The following is a 16338-nucleotide window of genomic DNA, read 5'->3' as shown; positions in this document are numbered from 1 at the left end:
CCCCGAAACATTTTTTAATACATGCACCCCCCTACACAGACACAACCAGATTAAAGCTGTATTGCTCTGATGCCAATTAAACACTTAAGGTTTTATTATGGCAGAATAAAGCAAACACATACAGAAAAATAGCTGTGGCCATTAAACTGTCGTATTATATATAGGCTTCACTATTGGATTGTACTTTATGCCGAGTGCTTTACCATCATGAAACCTTTGAGAGAAATCACACAGAGATGCCAAATAACGCGACATAATGATTGCTACATGATGTCCGTTCCCAGTCCACTCATTAATTTCAGCCGTTTCGACAAGGTTAGAGCCGCTATCAGACTCTTTCACGTTCATTTGTAGCCGCTGTTAGCCGCTAGCGTTAGCCTGTGGCTTGGCTACCAGAACAAAGCACTGAAAGCATCCTCACCTGATATCGTGAGAACCAGGGAAGACAGCGGGTGAAAGTCCGTCTGGAACCCGCCAAGAGTTTACTTAATGTCGGGTGAAAGTTTGGCAAAGCTAACTTAAGCCCGACTCCATCCCGTTTACTTGTGGCGTTAGCTGCTAGCGTTAGCCTGCCGGGCTTCTGTTTGTTTGGCTTCCTGAAAACCACGTGACTCCAAACATAAGCACACTGTCTGCTTTCTTAAAGGGGAATGAACACAGCCGAACAACACAGCGTCAAAGCGGGATGAAAAGACTATATTTTCTTGTTTTATTAAATTACCGAATTAACCGACATGGTCAAAATTACGTCGGTCATCGTGAAGAATTTCGGTAACGGTAAATTTTCGGTTTACCGCCCTGCTCTAATCAGAATACTGTACTCTACTGTACCAATACAATACCGACTGATTTGGGCCATTGCTCCATGCTAATCTTTGGAGCAGTGATGTTATGGGGCTGTTGCTGGGCAACATGGACTTTCTCTAAAGATTTTCTATGGGGTTTAGGTTTGGACACTGGCAAGGCCATTCAAGGATGTTGAAATGCTTCTTACAAAGCTGCTCCTTTTTTTACCTATTGTTTAATTTTATATCATAATTGAGGAGTACCTATGATGAAAATTACAGGCCTCGCATATTTATAAGTGTGAGCACTTGCATAATTGGTGTCTAACGGAATACGTTTTTGCCCTGCTGCATAGTTTATATAATATCCACCTTTTCTCTAAGCATAGTTTCTGCTTCCAATGCAGATTTCCAGCTAAGGCTCAAAGTCATATAATAGGATTTTTTTTTTTTTTTTAATGAGAATAAAAGTGATAAAAAATTGGTAATGGACGTCAAAATAATTGTTTGTGGCAGCCGATGAGTTAGTTTCCTCCAATGCTACATACTGTAATGCTACTACCATGCGTTTGTGCCGCTAGGTGGCGCTGTGGCATCAGAGGAAACATTTCCCCTGGCGAGCCAGAGCAAAGCCTCTGCCACAGCGGGCTTCGGAGTAGGAGGCGGAGCCACGAACACGCAAGTGGATCACTTGCCACCAAAACCTGCCGACAGGGAGGCGTGGTTAGTGGAGCAGTTGCAGCGCCTGGAAAATCTCATCCTTGCCACCAGGGGCAACGTGCAGCATAACGGGACGCATTACAACGAAACCCAGGTTACTTTTTTTATGCTCTATTTTGTTGGAATAAAAATGGGTGTTTGTTTTTTTTTTAACTGCATAGAATTATCAATATGAACACTTAATTTATTTAGAAGGAAAAAAACTGCAATTTACTGAAAATGAGGTATTTTTTTTCTAATTGAGGAAAAAAAATATTTTTGAGGATATTTTTTCTTTTTCTCTGAAAATAGAATAATCTTCGATGTCATTTTTTCTTCTTAAATCTTATTTTTATCCTAATTCTAAGTTCTTTTTATGAAAAAAAAAAACTATTACAGGAGTTAGCCTGAGCTTTTTTTTTTTTTTTTTTTACACAGAATTGACTTGATTTCATTTTTAGCTTTGCATTTTAACACTTTCCCTGTCAGCCCAGGTATAAGATGTTTAAGTATCGATACTGAAACAATATTTGATCGCACGCGACAGCATCAGCGGTAGGGTTGTTACATACAGGATGTAACAACTGTACCGTTTCCGTTTTGCATGTTTGGTTCAGTTAATTTATTTACCAGTACAATTATGTTTATTGATTTTTTTTTTCTCATAAAATTAATTTCAGTGATTCCTCATTTTTCACGGTTAATGGGGACCTGAACCCGCCGCGATAAGTGAAAATCTGCGAAGTAGCGCGCACCACATTCAGCATTGGAAAGAGATGGATATGACGTGTTTTCCCCTTTTTTTCCCTAAAGTATAATTTTTTTAAAAATGTGGTTTTTAAGCATTTCAAATGTAATAATTATGATGTTTCAAACATTTTACTGTCCTACCGAATTATTTTTAAATAAGAATAAAGTAAAAAAAATGCTTTTCTTTATTAAATGCTTCAATGAGGGAGTCCACTCAAATCCGCTCAAGCTGCTCACTTACAATAAGTTGCCACAGCAACTGTTTAACAAGTTAAACGAAGATTGAGGCATGCAGCGCTTTGAAGTTCGTGTCTCTGGCAAGCTCAAACCTTAACATCCGTCAATTGTGTTGCTTTATTTGTGTGCACCGTAGCTCTTACGGTGTGTTTACATCAAGGATGGAATAAAAGTTGTAAACCATCAGTTTAAGAGACCATCTTTTCAATCGGGATGCTACACAAGTTAATTCTATCAGCATTTGAACTCATTGTTTATTTGTGATTTATTATTGTTATTTACGTGTTTATTTGTACTTTAACAAATGAGTTGAGTGTTCCAATATGTTTTTTTTAATTGATAAGCGTCAACAAAAATTTCATTGCTAAATTAGTTAAAAAAAACAAAAAAAAAATTTTTTTTTTAAATTAATTATTAGATTAGTCGACTAATCGTAAAAAAAGTCGGCTGACTAATCGGGAGAAAATTAGTCGTTTGGGACAGCCCTAAAGTGAATATTTAAAGTTTTTTTCCTTAATATTTTTCTATTTAGAAAAAAAAAAAAAAAGTGTCATTAACGGCAATAGATGTCCAATCATTTGGACTGAAAGGGATTGGTAGCAATCGGATATAATAAATGTGGTTAACATTTTAAAAAATCCCAATCATTGCAAATAGACGTGTAGTGCTGCCGCAAAGAGTTAAGTCCAACTATTCTGGTCATCTCGTTGTTGTTTTCACAAGCTGTCTTTTACTTTCAGGCGCGGACGCATCGGTCGCGTCAAGCATGCGCTCTGTGTCCCGCCGACAGAGACGAATCCAGCACCACCACGTCCACGCTGGACACGGATCGCCTGATTCGGGCGTTCGGCGCGCACCGTGTCCAAATCGGCAAGAGCTCCAAGACCCCAGCCCGCCTCCGTAAACTCTATGGCGAAGTGGCCAAACAGAGGGAGCGCTGGGAGGAACGCAGCTTCCGTGACGCCGAGACCTCTGACGTATGTGCTCGAGACGACATAGTCGGTTCTGGTGGCAGTTCTTAATCTTGTTGTGTCGCGTGCAGCAGGTGACCGGCGAGTCGTCGGCAGCGGGGTGGTACGCCCAAACGCCACAGCGCGCCACTTCCAAAATGGACGGCAGCAGAGGCATCCAAGCATGCAAATCGAAACATTTTATCACCTTTTTCACCTTTGCTGACTTCAATGAGGCAGTGTTGCGTTTATATTTTTGTTGAGTGTAAAATTTAGTTGTTAGAAAAGTTTCGCAAAATTCAACTGAGTTCAGTTTCAGTTTATTCGCACATCATCAAATACAGTACATGATCATACGCTAGCAGTTCACATGTTAAGATGGGTGAATAGGACACTCCAAAGAAGCTATTCAAAGCTTTTAGCAGGGGCCCAGTTAGACAACACACACACACATTCGCACTCACACGCACACGCACATACACACACATACAAATAACTGTGGATAATTTCAAAATTTTGGTTACATTGGATTTGATATGAGACACCAGTAGTGTTATTCAAAGAATCAGCATGTTATATATACATTGCTAGGAGATGAGTTTTGAGTTTTTTTCTTAAAGATGGAGATGGAGTGTGACATTTTAAGTGTTTCGTCCAGTTCATTCCAAATCTGTGGTCCTTTGCACACAATGCTAAAGCTTGTACACTTTAGCCTTCGTTTTTTCACTGTGATTTGATGTTTTCTTCTGGTAGTATATGTGTGTTGAGGAGTACAGACTGGGATGAGGTCATCTAATTTATAGTTTAGCCTATAGATAATCTGATACATTACACACGCATTTTGGTAATAGTTGTGGTCTTTAAGCCTCAGAAGGTGGTGATGGTGAAAAATTATTTTAGTTGTTCAGTAGAATTTCTCAATATCAGTGGTTCTCAAGACATCATCCAGATGTTTTTTTTTTTGTCTTATTAGGTAAGGAGGTGGAGATCAAGCGCAACGTGACACGCCTTCACACTCGAGACGTAGGAACCATGTTCCCACCAAGGTCAGGACGGACGCAGAGGAGCTGGGTCAAAGGTCACCTAAATTCTGCCAAACATAAGAAGACAACCGGGCTGCCCCGGCTACCCAAAGGTATGTCGATGCCAGCTTCCACACCTTCACCTTGTGTTTTGAGATGATCAGTGTTATTTTGGGCTATTCGAAGTTAAAAAATTGCCCAATAGGATGAGTTCATGATTAAATAGTTTTCATTTAAATGTGTCATCAATGGATGTATGTACAGGTATATATACCCCCCCCCATCTATTTAAAACTGTCCTGTTCAGCTGCCAAGACACAGAGAATTGAACTGTTTTAATGTGCCACGGAGGAGTTTAATGTACCTACTCTCATTGTGGTTGTTCATATTGTTTTATTTATTAAGGGAAAGCAGCTGACATGAAGGGGGTTGGGGGGGGGGGGGGGCAGAGAAAAGAAGGACAAAAGAAGAAAAGAACAAACAAACACACAAACATATAAACATGCCACCTATGAACGTAACTGTGCTTTTATGATCTTATTGTATTTACCAGTGGTAAATGTGAGAGGAGTGGGGGTGCCTGGTAACTGAAGGAAAAGAGGAAGGAAGATAAGTTGGATAGAAATGTGATAGGGCAGGGTAGGGCCAAGCATTGCCAGCAATGTGAGGTGAAAGACTCATTATTATCAAAATCACCTCTAAGTGGTGATAAGCACCTGACAGCGACAATCTCATTCACCTAATGTGCCTAGTTTAAAAAAACTTGTCATTTTTAAATGTAATTTCTATATTTTTAAATAGTAAATGTACTTTTTTCCTTTTGTTTTAATATTTTGTATTTATAAGCCTATTTCAAATATACGTACAGTATATTTAAATAACGGGGAGCCAATTAAAGAACAATTGAGTAGTGATAGGGACATATTTGTACTACTTTGGCATTGTATGAGCACGTCTATTTAAGGTCGTAATGACAATAGAGCGTTTTATATAGTTTTGACGATGTACAGGTAGTCCCCGGGTTACGAACGAGTTCTGTTCCTACGCTGGCGACAAAAGTCGGAATTAACCCTTTAAGTACCCATAAATATCCCCTAAATCTCAAAATAACTATCCAAAAACATGTATTATAAATCGTTTTAATAAGAAAAAAACAAGATACTGTTCTTACCATCAATGCTGAGAAGTGTCTGGACAAGACACCAGCCCGTTTTAGACATACGCTGAACTCTGTTAAGTCCCGGGATTTAAATGGGACACCACATATATGAAAGCAGCCAGTTAATTCCCGGGTCACAGCGCAAAGGCTCATAACGTATATATCATAGCGGGCTGATAATCATTTCCTCTTTCTTCACAGTAAGACGAAAAGCAGTAAACAAACATCGCAATTATCAACATGGCAAACTGGTAATAGCAAAATTAAACTGGAAACATAACAAAATTAAATTGCAACTGGATCTTAAAACCGAGAAAGAGACAGTCCATCGTCCATCTTTGGAAATGTGTGTGTTATTTTGCGTTGTAATGTCCGGGTTATAGAATCCGATACCCTGCCCTCCCCGGACAGAGAGCGCCAAGTCGCCAACATGGCAGAAGTCTGAAGATGTCCAACCCGGGTAATTCCCAGTACATCTTATGTCTGAAAGTCATGACACGGGTAAATCCCGTGTCACATTACATGGGAATTTAGCGGGATTTAAGTCAAAAAGGGACTACCGTTTCGAGACTTTAAAAAAAAAAAAAAAAAAAAAACGCTGGAGATGACTTGACGGACAAGACTCCGGCATCGTAAAGTTGAAATCACGCAGGTCGGGTATGTCGTAACCTGGAAACTACCTGTATCATATCGTACAGTACTAATTTATGACAATAGAATCCGTGGCAGTGAATGTTTCAGTGCCATTGATGGCATTTATGTCCAATCCATTTTGACTCGGATGGGTGATTTTAATACTTTTTTTGTGTTACTAAACTAGAAAAATACATTTCTAGGTAAAATAAAATCTTCATCTTGCATGACAACAATTTGTCAGATTTTCTAAAATTGTGATCGCGCTTCAATTTTAGCAGTATGGTGGTTCGTCCCGCTCCACGACGACAATGACTTCAAGGAGAACCTTCCCGACCTAGAAGAGGAAGCGGCGGAACCCGAGCCAAGTACCGTGTGGTATCACGGCGGCACCGCCGCTGAGAAAAGCACAAGAGAAGCTCTCAGACCGCGACAAGAACACGACAATGACGACTTTGTGCTTCCTGTGTACTCCAAAAGCAGCCATCAAGTCATCTCACTGCAGGTTAACCGTCAATTTTACAAAACATAAATTTTTAAAATAAGCCACCTTTTTATTATAGTTATAGAATATAGATTATATATATTAAAAACTCGAGGTATGCATTTTGGGTTGCAACACTTGGTTTTATGTGTGGATATTTTCAGGAAGCTCTGGCCGCACGGCGAGCCGACTTCATTTCGCGCTCGCGGAGCCGTATGGAAATGTTGAGTCTGAGGAGGATCAACGCAACAGTACCAGGTCACTATATCATTTTTTACCATTGCTCCCTCCCCTTTTTTAAAATTTATTTAAACATGGTCTCCACGGATCCTTAAAAAGTCTTATTTACGATATGTGCTTTTTAAGATCTTAACAAGCTATTTTTTTTTTTTTTATATTTTTTTTTTTCGCGCTGTTATTTATTTAGCTAGCCTTATTATCATATAAGATCCTTCTAAAAAAATTTGCATATTGTGTAGGGCTGTCCCAAACGACTAATTTCCTCCAGATAAGTCAGCCGTTTATTTTTACGATTAGGTGACTAATCTAATAATTTTTTTTTTTTTTTTTTTACTACTTTAATAATGAAATTTTTGTTGAAGCTTATTAATTCACAAAAAACATTTTGGAACACCTAAATTCTTTATTAACGTATAAATAAATAAATAAATAACATAAATCAATATAATAAATAATAATAATAAAATCAATAATAAATCACAAACAATGAGGTCAAATGATGCTGGCATTAACTAGTGCAAAAAAATGTCAACGGAAACACTCAGACTTCACCTCTTTAACAGGAGTCAAAACAATTCTTGCTCTTTTTGTGGTATGTCAAATTGTCTATATTGTTCTAAATGTTAAAATGAATTGCAATGTCCCGGACAACCATTTTCAGAATACTTTGTGTGAGTTCAGATGCTTTTTCTGGTGTGCATTCCGCATTTTTGGGGGGGGGGGGGGGGGGGGGGACTGTTCAACTTTTGTTTGTTTTAACCTGAAAATAGATAAAGTAGAGGGCACACTGAAATATTACCACAACTATTTTGAATGAGAGGCACACATACTCACAGTAACAAAAATTAAATATATAGTATTAATTTTATAGTATACTACTATATGTATATGTACAATGATACTTTATAATATAAAGTAACTAACATTAGTGCAGTCATGGATTACAGTAAGCAGGCCTGTGCTGTTTCCATATATATTTTTATTATATTATGTATATACAGGATGTATGTATACATTTTCCCCAAGTGGGAGCTTCCATGATCTTAATAAATTTAATAATAATAAAAAATATATATAATTATTAGAGCTGTCAAAATTATCGCGTTAACGCGCGGTAATTAATTTTTTAAATTAATCGCGTTAAAATATTGTTGCTGTCTAACAGCGAACTCTTGTGGTCGCTTTGCGACATGGTTTATTGTTTTCTTGCCAGTTCAATATGGCTGCACGACGTCTCGGGCTGACACCTACGTTGTAATGTTGTGCTTATATGATCCTTGGACAAGATTTGTCCGTAAGTATGGTTGCTGTAAAAAATGTACATATTATGTTAGTAAGCGAAATGTTATATTTTTTGTATGAGACGCTTTTTGTTTATGTTTAGTGAACCTGTATAGTGTGCTAAGCTAACGTTGTTGCTAATGCAATGCTTGTGTACTTTTTTTTGTAGTTTTACGACGGTCTAAAGAGGACAATGGTTTGAGGCCATTTTATTAATAAATCAGATGAAAAAGGAAGAAGTCTGATTATTAAGGCGTCGTTCACTAGCAGTCTAGCTTTGGAAAAAGTACACGTTTCGGAGTGAGGACAGCATAGACAGATTTAAATGACAGTAGAGTGAAATGCCCACTACAGTCCTTATGTACCGTATGTTGAATGTATCTATCCATCTTGTGTCTTATCTTTCCATTCCAACAATTTATTTTACAGAATATATATATAATTTACAGAAAAATATGGCATATTTTATAGATGGTTTGAATTACGATTAATTGCGATTAATTACGATTAATTAATTTTTAAGCTGTAATTAACTCGGATTAAAAATTTTAATCATTTGACAGCCCTAATAATTATATATACATTAATTATTTTATTAAATAAAAATGCACGTTGATACGACGCACATAATGGTTACTTCCATTTTTAAAAACCGTTAGAAAGTTGTATGGACTTACAATCCGCTGGCTTGTTGTTTCTTGTTGTCTTCGAAAATTATACTTGGGTGACGGCGTTTCAAGTCTTCATTCATAGCCGACGTGCTACCGTGGTATTCGAGCTCAGTTGAGCAAAGAGTACACACAATGGCACCCTCCATATTTTCCTTGAAATTATTCCAGGCTCTGGCTATTCTGGTCTGCTTTTTGGGCTTTATGCCACTTTCACGTGTCACCAATTCTGCCCTTTTTGGTAATTGGCGGTGTTTTCAACTCCTCGCCGTAGTGAGGAGTGAACCGGTGATTCACTTAGCTCGTTACTGTCGGTTCGGCCCATTTCCTCCTCAGGAAGGCGGCGGCGTGCATAAATACACTGAGAGGCGTCGGATGGCTCTTTCTGGATACTTTTATTGACCAAAGCAAAAACGTAGGGCCTGCAGCCACTGAACACCGCGCTCCCCGCGCACTTTCCCAACTTACCGATCTCACTCCCTCTCTCTCGCTCGCCCACTTTCTTCCTCTTTGCTCAATCTGACAATGCCGGTCACATTGAAATAACAGCAGCCCCCTTGGGGGTGCCAGTAACAACCGCTTGCATCGTGAGCGCCTACCATTCTAAACTTTATCCTCATGTAATTTTTTTAACCCGTCATTACCCGTCGACAGTATGTTTTGCCCGTCGACGCATTTACGTCATCGATGACGTCGACAACGTCGACTAGTCGGGACAGCTCTAATATTGTGATGAAGTTCATTATTTTCTGTAATGTACTGATAAACATTAGACTTTCATATATTTTAGATTCATTAAACACAACTGAAGTACCGCAATTTCTGGACTATAAGGCGCACCTGACTATAAGCCGCCACCCACCAAATTTGACATGAAAACTGCATTTGTTCATAGATAAGACGCACTGGACTATCAGCCGCAGTTCTCCTCATTGTATTATGGGATAGTTACACCAAAAGATATTAACTGGTAACACTTCATTTGACAATGGTATCATAAGACTGTCATGAGACCAAATGAACCACCATTAAGCTTTGAGCCAATTGGCTGCAAAGCCTTATTGTTTCTAAAAGTGTCATTTGGCCGTCACTGCTCGCTTGTGGGAGACAGTCAACCTCTGCTGCCACCTGCTGTCAACACTGTTGTCATCCAACATTCCTCCTAGCATGCATTGCAGCGCTACAGATGTAAATAACAATCATGTTCTGTGCTAATTATTTCTTCAGTTACTGTTCCAGTTGTTTCATTCATTGCTAGTTATGGTATTTGGTAACATTTTCTTGGATAGTGGTGCCATAATAATGTCATAAGACAGTCATAACTATTACATGACACTGTCATAAGCATTAATGAATGCTTATAATAGATGTCGGTTAGTGTCATCCAGCAAATTATCTCACTTTTGAATGGATGTAAAAGATCTGAGCTGGACATAAATGGAGTTAGTGACATAATATGCCACATGACACCTGTAATAAGCATTCAGTACTGCCCATGATAGTGTCATGTCATAATTATGATGTCCTTATGACAGTCTTATGATGCCGCTGTCAAATAAAGTGTTACCTTTTAACCCAAATAAATCAACAAATAAGCTGCACTGGACTATAAGGCACAGGATTCAAAATGAGGGGAAAAAGTAGCGGCTTATAGTCCGAAAATTAGGGTAGTTCAAGCCTTTTATTGGTTTAATATTGATGATTTTGGCAAAAAAGTCAATAAAAACCAAAAATCCCTATCTCAAAAAAGTTAAAAGTGCAAGTTGAGTGATAAGTTGCTAGAGGAGCCGAAATACAACTGGTTGTTAAAAGAAAGAGAGTGGCATCGGAAGGGGTGTGTGATGGTCTACAAAATGAAGGTGCCTGACAAAGCAGAAAATTCTGGTGGGACAAAAATGGCAACTTTAACAACAAAATCCAACACACTTAGACGTCGAGCCAAAGAGAAAAAGGGAGGAGGTGATGCAGCTTGATAAGTAGTAAAACTACCACTCGATTCCCTACTGTTGATGTTGTACTGCTGCACTGTTGACAGCAGTACCCTACTATTAAAATATTGAGAAGAAAGTTCAAGTTCTGTTTTGTGAACTGAAGATGCACTGATTTGTATATATAGTTTTTTTTAATCGTTTAACTTGAACCTAGAGTTTTTTTATTTTAACCATACATATTTGTACCATGGTAGTGGTCTTATTTTTATACTCAGAGGTCTTAAAATTGTCAGAAAAAGCATTATATTTGCTTGGCAGAAATGTGCAGAGACCCTGTTTAAAAACTCCACTGGCATCCCAGATATGTACAGTAAGTCAGCAATTTTTTTTTTTTATTTTTTAGGTAGCGTAGGGCCGAGGAGGGCAGTGCCGTGGAAGGAAATGATACAGCGGACCAAACGGTAACCTCCCTACATCTCCATTGAGTTAATTGTGTGTTGGGCTCGAATATTTTGGTGTGTGTGTTTCAGAATGTACGAAAGACTTCCAGAAGTTCTCTACAAGATGGAAGCCGAGCGGAGGGAAAAACAATTACAGCTCAACCGACTCAACCTTCAGATCTACAACAAGGTATGCGCACACATCCAAATAAATTCATTAAGTTTTTTTTTTAATTGTTGAAAAACTGTTCTCAAAAGAATCGCTATACAATTAGAACCAACATTCTAGATCAGTGGTTCTTAACCTTGCTAAAGGTATCGAACCCTACGGGTTTTACATTGTGCATTCACCAAACTCTTCGGAATTTAATAATGAAGCCTTTTTTTGGGGGGTCAAAATCAAAACCGATATAGCTAAGCTAGCACGCAAATTCCCATTGAAATTTATTCCAATTTTGGGTATTTTGCAGTTAATTTTCACGTTGGAAAATGAAGTTTCATATCTACATTCTTTTATTTCATTTCACTTTTAACCTGTCATGTTCAGCTGCTTAGACATGGAGAATTGTCCTTATGATCTGAACACCTTTAATGTATCACATTGGAGTTTGATATACTCCCATTGTGGTTGTTCATATGTCTACGTATACTATTCTCATGGCGTAAAATGTGACGCAAATGTTTTGTTTTGTTTTTTATCTGCGCAGTGCACGCAGGTCTGTTATACTTCCTCATACCAAGTGTGAGTCAACCTTCCACTGAGCAAACCAGTTTCTCCTCCCATTAGCTATTTTAGACCTAGAATGGAATAAAGCCTGTAAGTTTGAGGTAACCTAGTCCAAAACGACACTTGACCTCTAGTCAGAGTATTAAAATTGGGGCTTGTGTCTTTACCTTTATCAAACCCCTGGGGTTCAATCAAACCCAGGTTAAGGACCATTGTTCTAGATGTGTACAAATAGCAAAACACTAAATGTTCAATGCATTTTTAAAAATCCTTTAAAAGAATACATTGTTGTAAGTGCCCAAAAATACGATGGAATATTAGGGGCAAAAAAAAAAAAAATGAAGACTACGAGGGAAAAAAAGTCATAACAAGAATAAAGTCGTGCATTGCAATACTATGAGAAAAAAGTTGCTATATTACGAGAATAAAGTCATAAAACTAGGAAATTAAAATCGTAATATTGCAACTTTAATCTCATGACATTAGTCGTGAAATCACAAGGAAAAGTCATTAAATTATATTGTATATCTACAGATGCAGTAGGCTAATTTAGCTAAATTAGCTGCTCTGTACTTTACGTAGCGCTGAACCCCCTCCGTTTAAATGAACAAATAAATTACCAGCTACGAAGAAGTATGGTTACTAATTCGAACATGGATTATAATTTGATGTAGATGTGCATAAAAGATTTTCTAATTTGTCCAATTCTAAAATGGCCTCATGAGATGCTTTCAACATTTTTCACTTTAACCGAAGCGATTTAGCGCTACGTTAAAGTAGCAGCTAAATTAGCCACACTGCACCCATACATATTTTGTTATGCTAGGACTTTGATCTCGTAATATGTGAAGTTGTATTTGTACTGTTAATTCAAAGAATTTTGCAATTATTTTTGTGGCAAATAAGTTGAACAGCTCGTTTTTAGTCAAAACCATTTTTTTTAATATAGCTACAAAAATGATCTTGTTTTATTTGAAATTTTGTTTGCAGAGGATGAGCAAACGTCGTCTGGAGAAGCACCACACTGTCACACATCAATACCTCGGCTGATTTCTTTATCAACTTGACATCTTTTTTGTTTTTAAGTGTAATAAAACAGGTCTCAAGACAAATGTTTTGCAGATGAAACAAGCCCCACTTTATTAGTGTCATATTTGATGCACTAATCACAAAAAACAGCTCCAATTTTTTTTTCTTTATATAATTGTGCTGTTGACTTTAGCACTATTAGATGTCCTATCCATTTACTGCAAACCCTTCCAGTTCAAATGGATTGGGCATCTATTAGCTGCCATTGATGGCAAGAGTTAAATAAATGCTGTATTCATGACAAAGTGCATTTAAAACGTCCATTTTATTCCTTCCTGCGACTTTTCAAATTTGCAAAAAATGTCGGCCGTTGGAGAGCATCTACCCAACTTGGTTACGATGATGTGCAAAATTAGCTTCAACATAAATAGTTCACATTGACATCTTGGCGGCGTCCCGGGTGAGGATGACGAAGAGTAGCAGGCTCAGGCACGCAGCAGTCCGTGGACGTGGCGGAGCTGGTGTTGCGTCAGGAGCAGGCGGTGGACCCTCTCTTGACCCCGAGGGCACGGGATTAGCACGCGGCCTGCCAGTACGAAATCGCCGCGCTTCTCCTCGTCGGCCTGAATGCGTCACCCAATGCCGTAAATTGGAGAAAATAAAATTCATTAGGATTTGAACATTATCCTTTAATATGATGAATGGAAGAAAAACAGTGGGGGCCACAACATTTTTTTTACTGATGGAAATGCCCAAAAATAAATGAACAAAGTTACCCAATATGAGCATAAAGTCAGCCAGGAAAGTTCCAAAAATAAAATGAATTGACCTGGATTTGTATCTAATAGAAAGTGACCCAAGCAAAGTAACCACACATACTATTTGACCAGAAATTAAATGTTCTGGTTTATTTGGTCTGTATTAGTATATTACTAAGCTATATACAGATACACTGCCAATGGGAAAACCCATTGGCAGCGTATCAAATACTTGTTCTCCCCACTGTAAATAAGTCACGTGCCCTATAAGAGGTTAAATACTTTAGCTAAACTTTACATCGACTTGTAAAGTCCACACCCACAAAAAAAAAAACCTGACTTCATCAGGGAGGGAAAAAAATCGTAAACATCCTCACAAAAATGTGTAAGTAAAAAAGGACAAGAATGGGGTACAAATGTTTTTAAAATGGAACAATCTTGTGAAGGAAACCTATTTTTCCAACATAAAAAAAAAACTGATGGCGATGGATGTCCAGGCCATTTGGAATGAGGGAGAAGTGTCAGTAAAGTTGCCAAATGTCCCTTGAAAACTGAATCATTCCATTTTGAGCTTTCAAAAAAGGCATTCTGTCCCATATTATCACGAAACTTTAACGTTATTTGTAGAACGAACAAATAGTGCTTTACAAGAATATGCAGGGAAACTCATTCCTCCTGCTTTTTGACCAGTGAGCTGACGGAACATCAAAACGGAAGACAAAGATAATATGAAATCCCATTTATCTAATTGGTCGAGGTACTATTGTTTGCCAACAAAAAAGCAACAAAAGAGTGTGGGAGAAATGAGGTTTTAGTGAATCTTGAGTAAAAAAAACATTCCAAATGATGTTCATTTGTTTTCTTGTTCTTCTCTGTAATTTATTTTCACAAATTGTATAATATTTTTGTGTTCTGTCAATTGCATTTGTATTTCCACATTATTTTTGGAGTGATCATTTGCGAAAATGTTGCTGAGGGGACTTTGAACACACCTAAAAAAAAAAAGTACCTCAGTTTATTTTTTGTTTGCACTTGTTAAAATGTATTTAAAAACACACACAAAAAGGCCTTTAGGACCTTAAGAGTTAAATTATAGTTTTTAATTTTAGCAGGACAGATGTTTATTCTAGTAATTTTTGTATAACAATTACATTGCTGATGTTTTTCCATGTGCTTATATCCCTCAAATATACACCTAAATAATTCAGTTTTGAGTCAAATAATTATATGTATAAAAAAATCACTTCACATACAAAATAATATTTCAAGGGTGATTGTTATCGGGCTGGCTAGCTCTACCAATGAATGCGGGTTTTGTTTTCCAGTGAGTTGGCAACCCTAGGTGGCAGCAAACAGCCTGACTATACCATACATGGGTGTTTTTTTTTTTTTTCAAGTAAAAAAAAGCCTTACTATACTGTACTAGAGGTGTGCAAAATTTCCGATTCTTAGATTATTCGCGATTCGGCCATGGAAGATTCGAGAACGATTCACAAGCAACCAAATTCCGATTATTGAAATATGCCAAGTAAAGCGGAAGTACAACACACTCAGCGTGCCGCGCGGTCTTTGGGGCGCAACGAGGAAGAACGCAACGAGAGTAGCTAAACATCATGCTTCTCATTACCCGGCCCCTCGGGTAATGCCCATGCTCAACTCATGCCACGAGATTAAAAAAAACCAACAACATACCTGACTGCTGCTGAAAAGCTGCTATAAAGTACGTCATCCACATAATGTAATGGTAGATATCATTTATATAGGACTAGATGCACCATTGATTCGGTAGCGTGAGCAGCACATCTACAAAAAGCTAGATGCGGCCGTTAACGGCCGCCATCTTAAAGCAGTACACTTCCCTGCAAGGCTATTGTAGCGAACCTTCCAAGCAAGTCTAATTAACTTTTTATCTAAAATACTCCTAAATCGGTAAAATATTGACTTGAATCTATCTTTTGAAATAGTTTTAAAACTTTCACATGTCGCAAGTAGACAAAAGGGAAATTATGGAATAATGGGAGCAATTTTAACAACTTTAACAGTTGATTCACAACATTAAATTAATTGAATGTAGTTTAAAGCTGCTGTTACAGAATGGGGACTGGAGTTTTTTTATTTACTATTATTTTTGTATATTTGTTTACTGCTATATGTTAACTTGATACTGAAATAGTAGTTTGGTTTAGCCTGAGAGGATTTTTGAATAATTTTGGAACTAATGTACAAAACATTTAATTTAAAAAAAAAAAAAAAAAAGGAGGGGGGGGGGTGCATTAATAATCGTTTTATAATCGAATCGGAGCCTCTGGATCGTAATCGTAATCGAATCGTTAGGTGCCCAAAGATTCCCAGCTCTATACTGTACTGTCCTTTTTTTTGTTGTTGTAATGAATGATAGAACTCCGTGCCATTGACAATAATAGATGTCCAATAATGTGTTTTCCAAGGGTGGGTAGTAAGTAGGGGTGTGACAAAATATCGAAATGGTGATATATCGTGATACTTTGTATCCCAAAAGGTTATTGATATGCTCCTGCCAAGAATC

At 37.8% G+C, this 16338-nt stretch overlaps 2 protein-coding genes across 7 annotated transcripts in view; one reads left to right on the top strand and one right to left on the bottom strand.

The window, feature by feature from the left end:
• The window catches only part of alms1 (ALMS1 centrosome and basal body associated protein), a 35736-nt gene extending 20551 nt beyond the window's left edge, over positions 1-15185 (top strand). The window contains exons 13-21 of the mRNA XM_057860436.1: positions 1367-1599; positions 3212-3448; positions 3514-3595; positions 4395-4556; positions 6514-6740; positions 6884-6977; positions 11243-11300; positions 11370-11469; positions 12997-15185. Coding sequence (XP_057716419.1) covers positions 1367-1599; positions 3212-3448; positions 3514-3595; positions 4395-4556; positions 6514-6740; positions 6884-6977; positions 11243-11300; positions 11370-11469; positions 12997-13056 — 1253 coding nt within the window. The 3' untranslated portion in view covers positions 13057-15185. The remainder of the gene's footprint in view (positions 1-1366; positions 1600-3211; positions 3449-3513; positions 3596-4394; positions 4557-6513; positions 6741-6883; positions 6978-11242; positions 11301-11369; positions 11470-12996) is intronic.
• dctn1b (dynactin 1b) overlaps positions 13121-16338 on the bottom strand; it is a 57415-nt gene continuing 54197 nt past the window's right edge. For all 6 annotated transcript variants that reach the window (XM_057860441.1, XM_057860437.1, XM_057860439.1 and 3 more), the window contains one exon: positions 13121-13658. In XM_057860441.1, the coding sequence (XP_057716424.1) occupies positions 13521-13658 (138 nt within the window). In that variant the 3' untranslated portion in view covers positions 13121-13520. The remainder of the gene's footprint in view (positions 13659-16338) is intronic.

Source organism: Corythoichthys intestinalis, chromosome 15 (assembly GCF_030265065.1).
Source record: "Corythoichthys intestinalis isolate RoL2023-P3 chromosome 15, ASM3026506v1, whole genome shotgun sequence".
NCBI lineage: Eukaryota > Metazoa > Chordata > Actinopteri > Syngnathiformes > Syngnathidae > Corythoichthys > Corythoichthys intestinalis.
The sequence above is the reverse complement of the archived record's forward strand: the minus strand, read 5'-3'. Positions and strand labels throughout refer to the sequence as shown.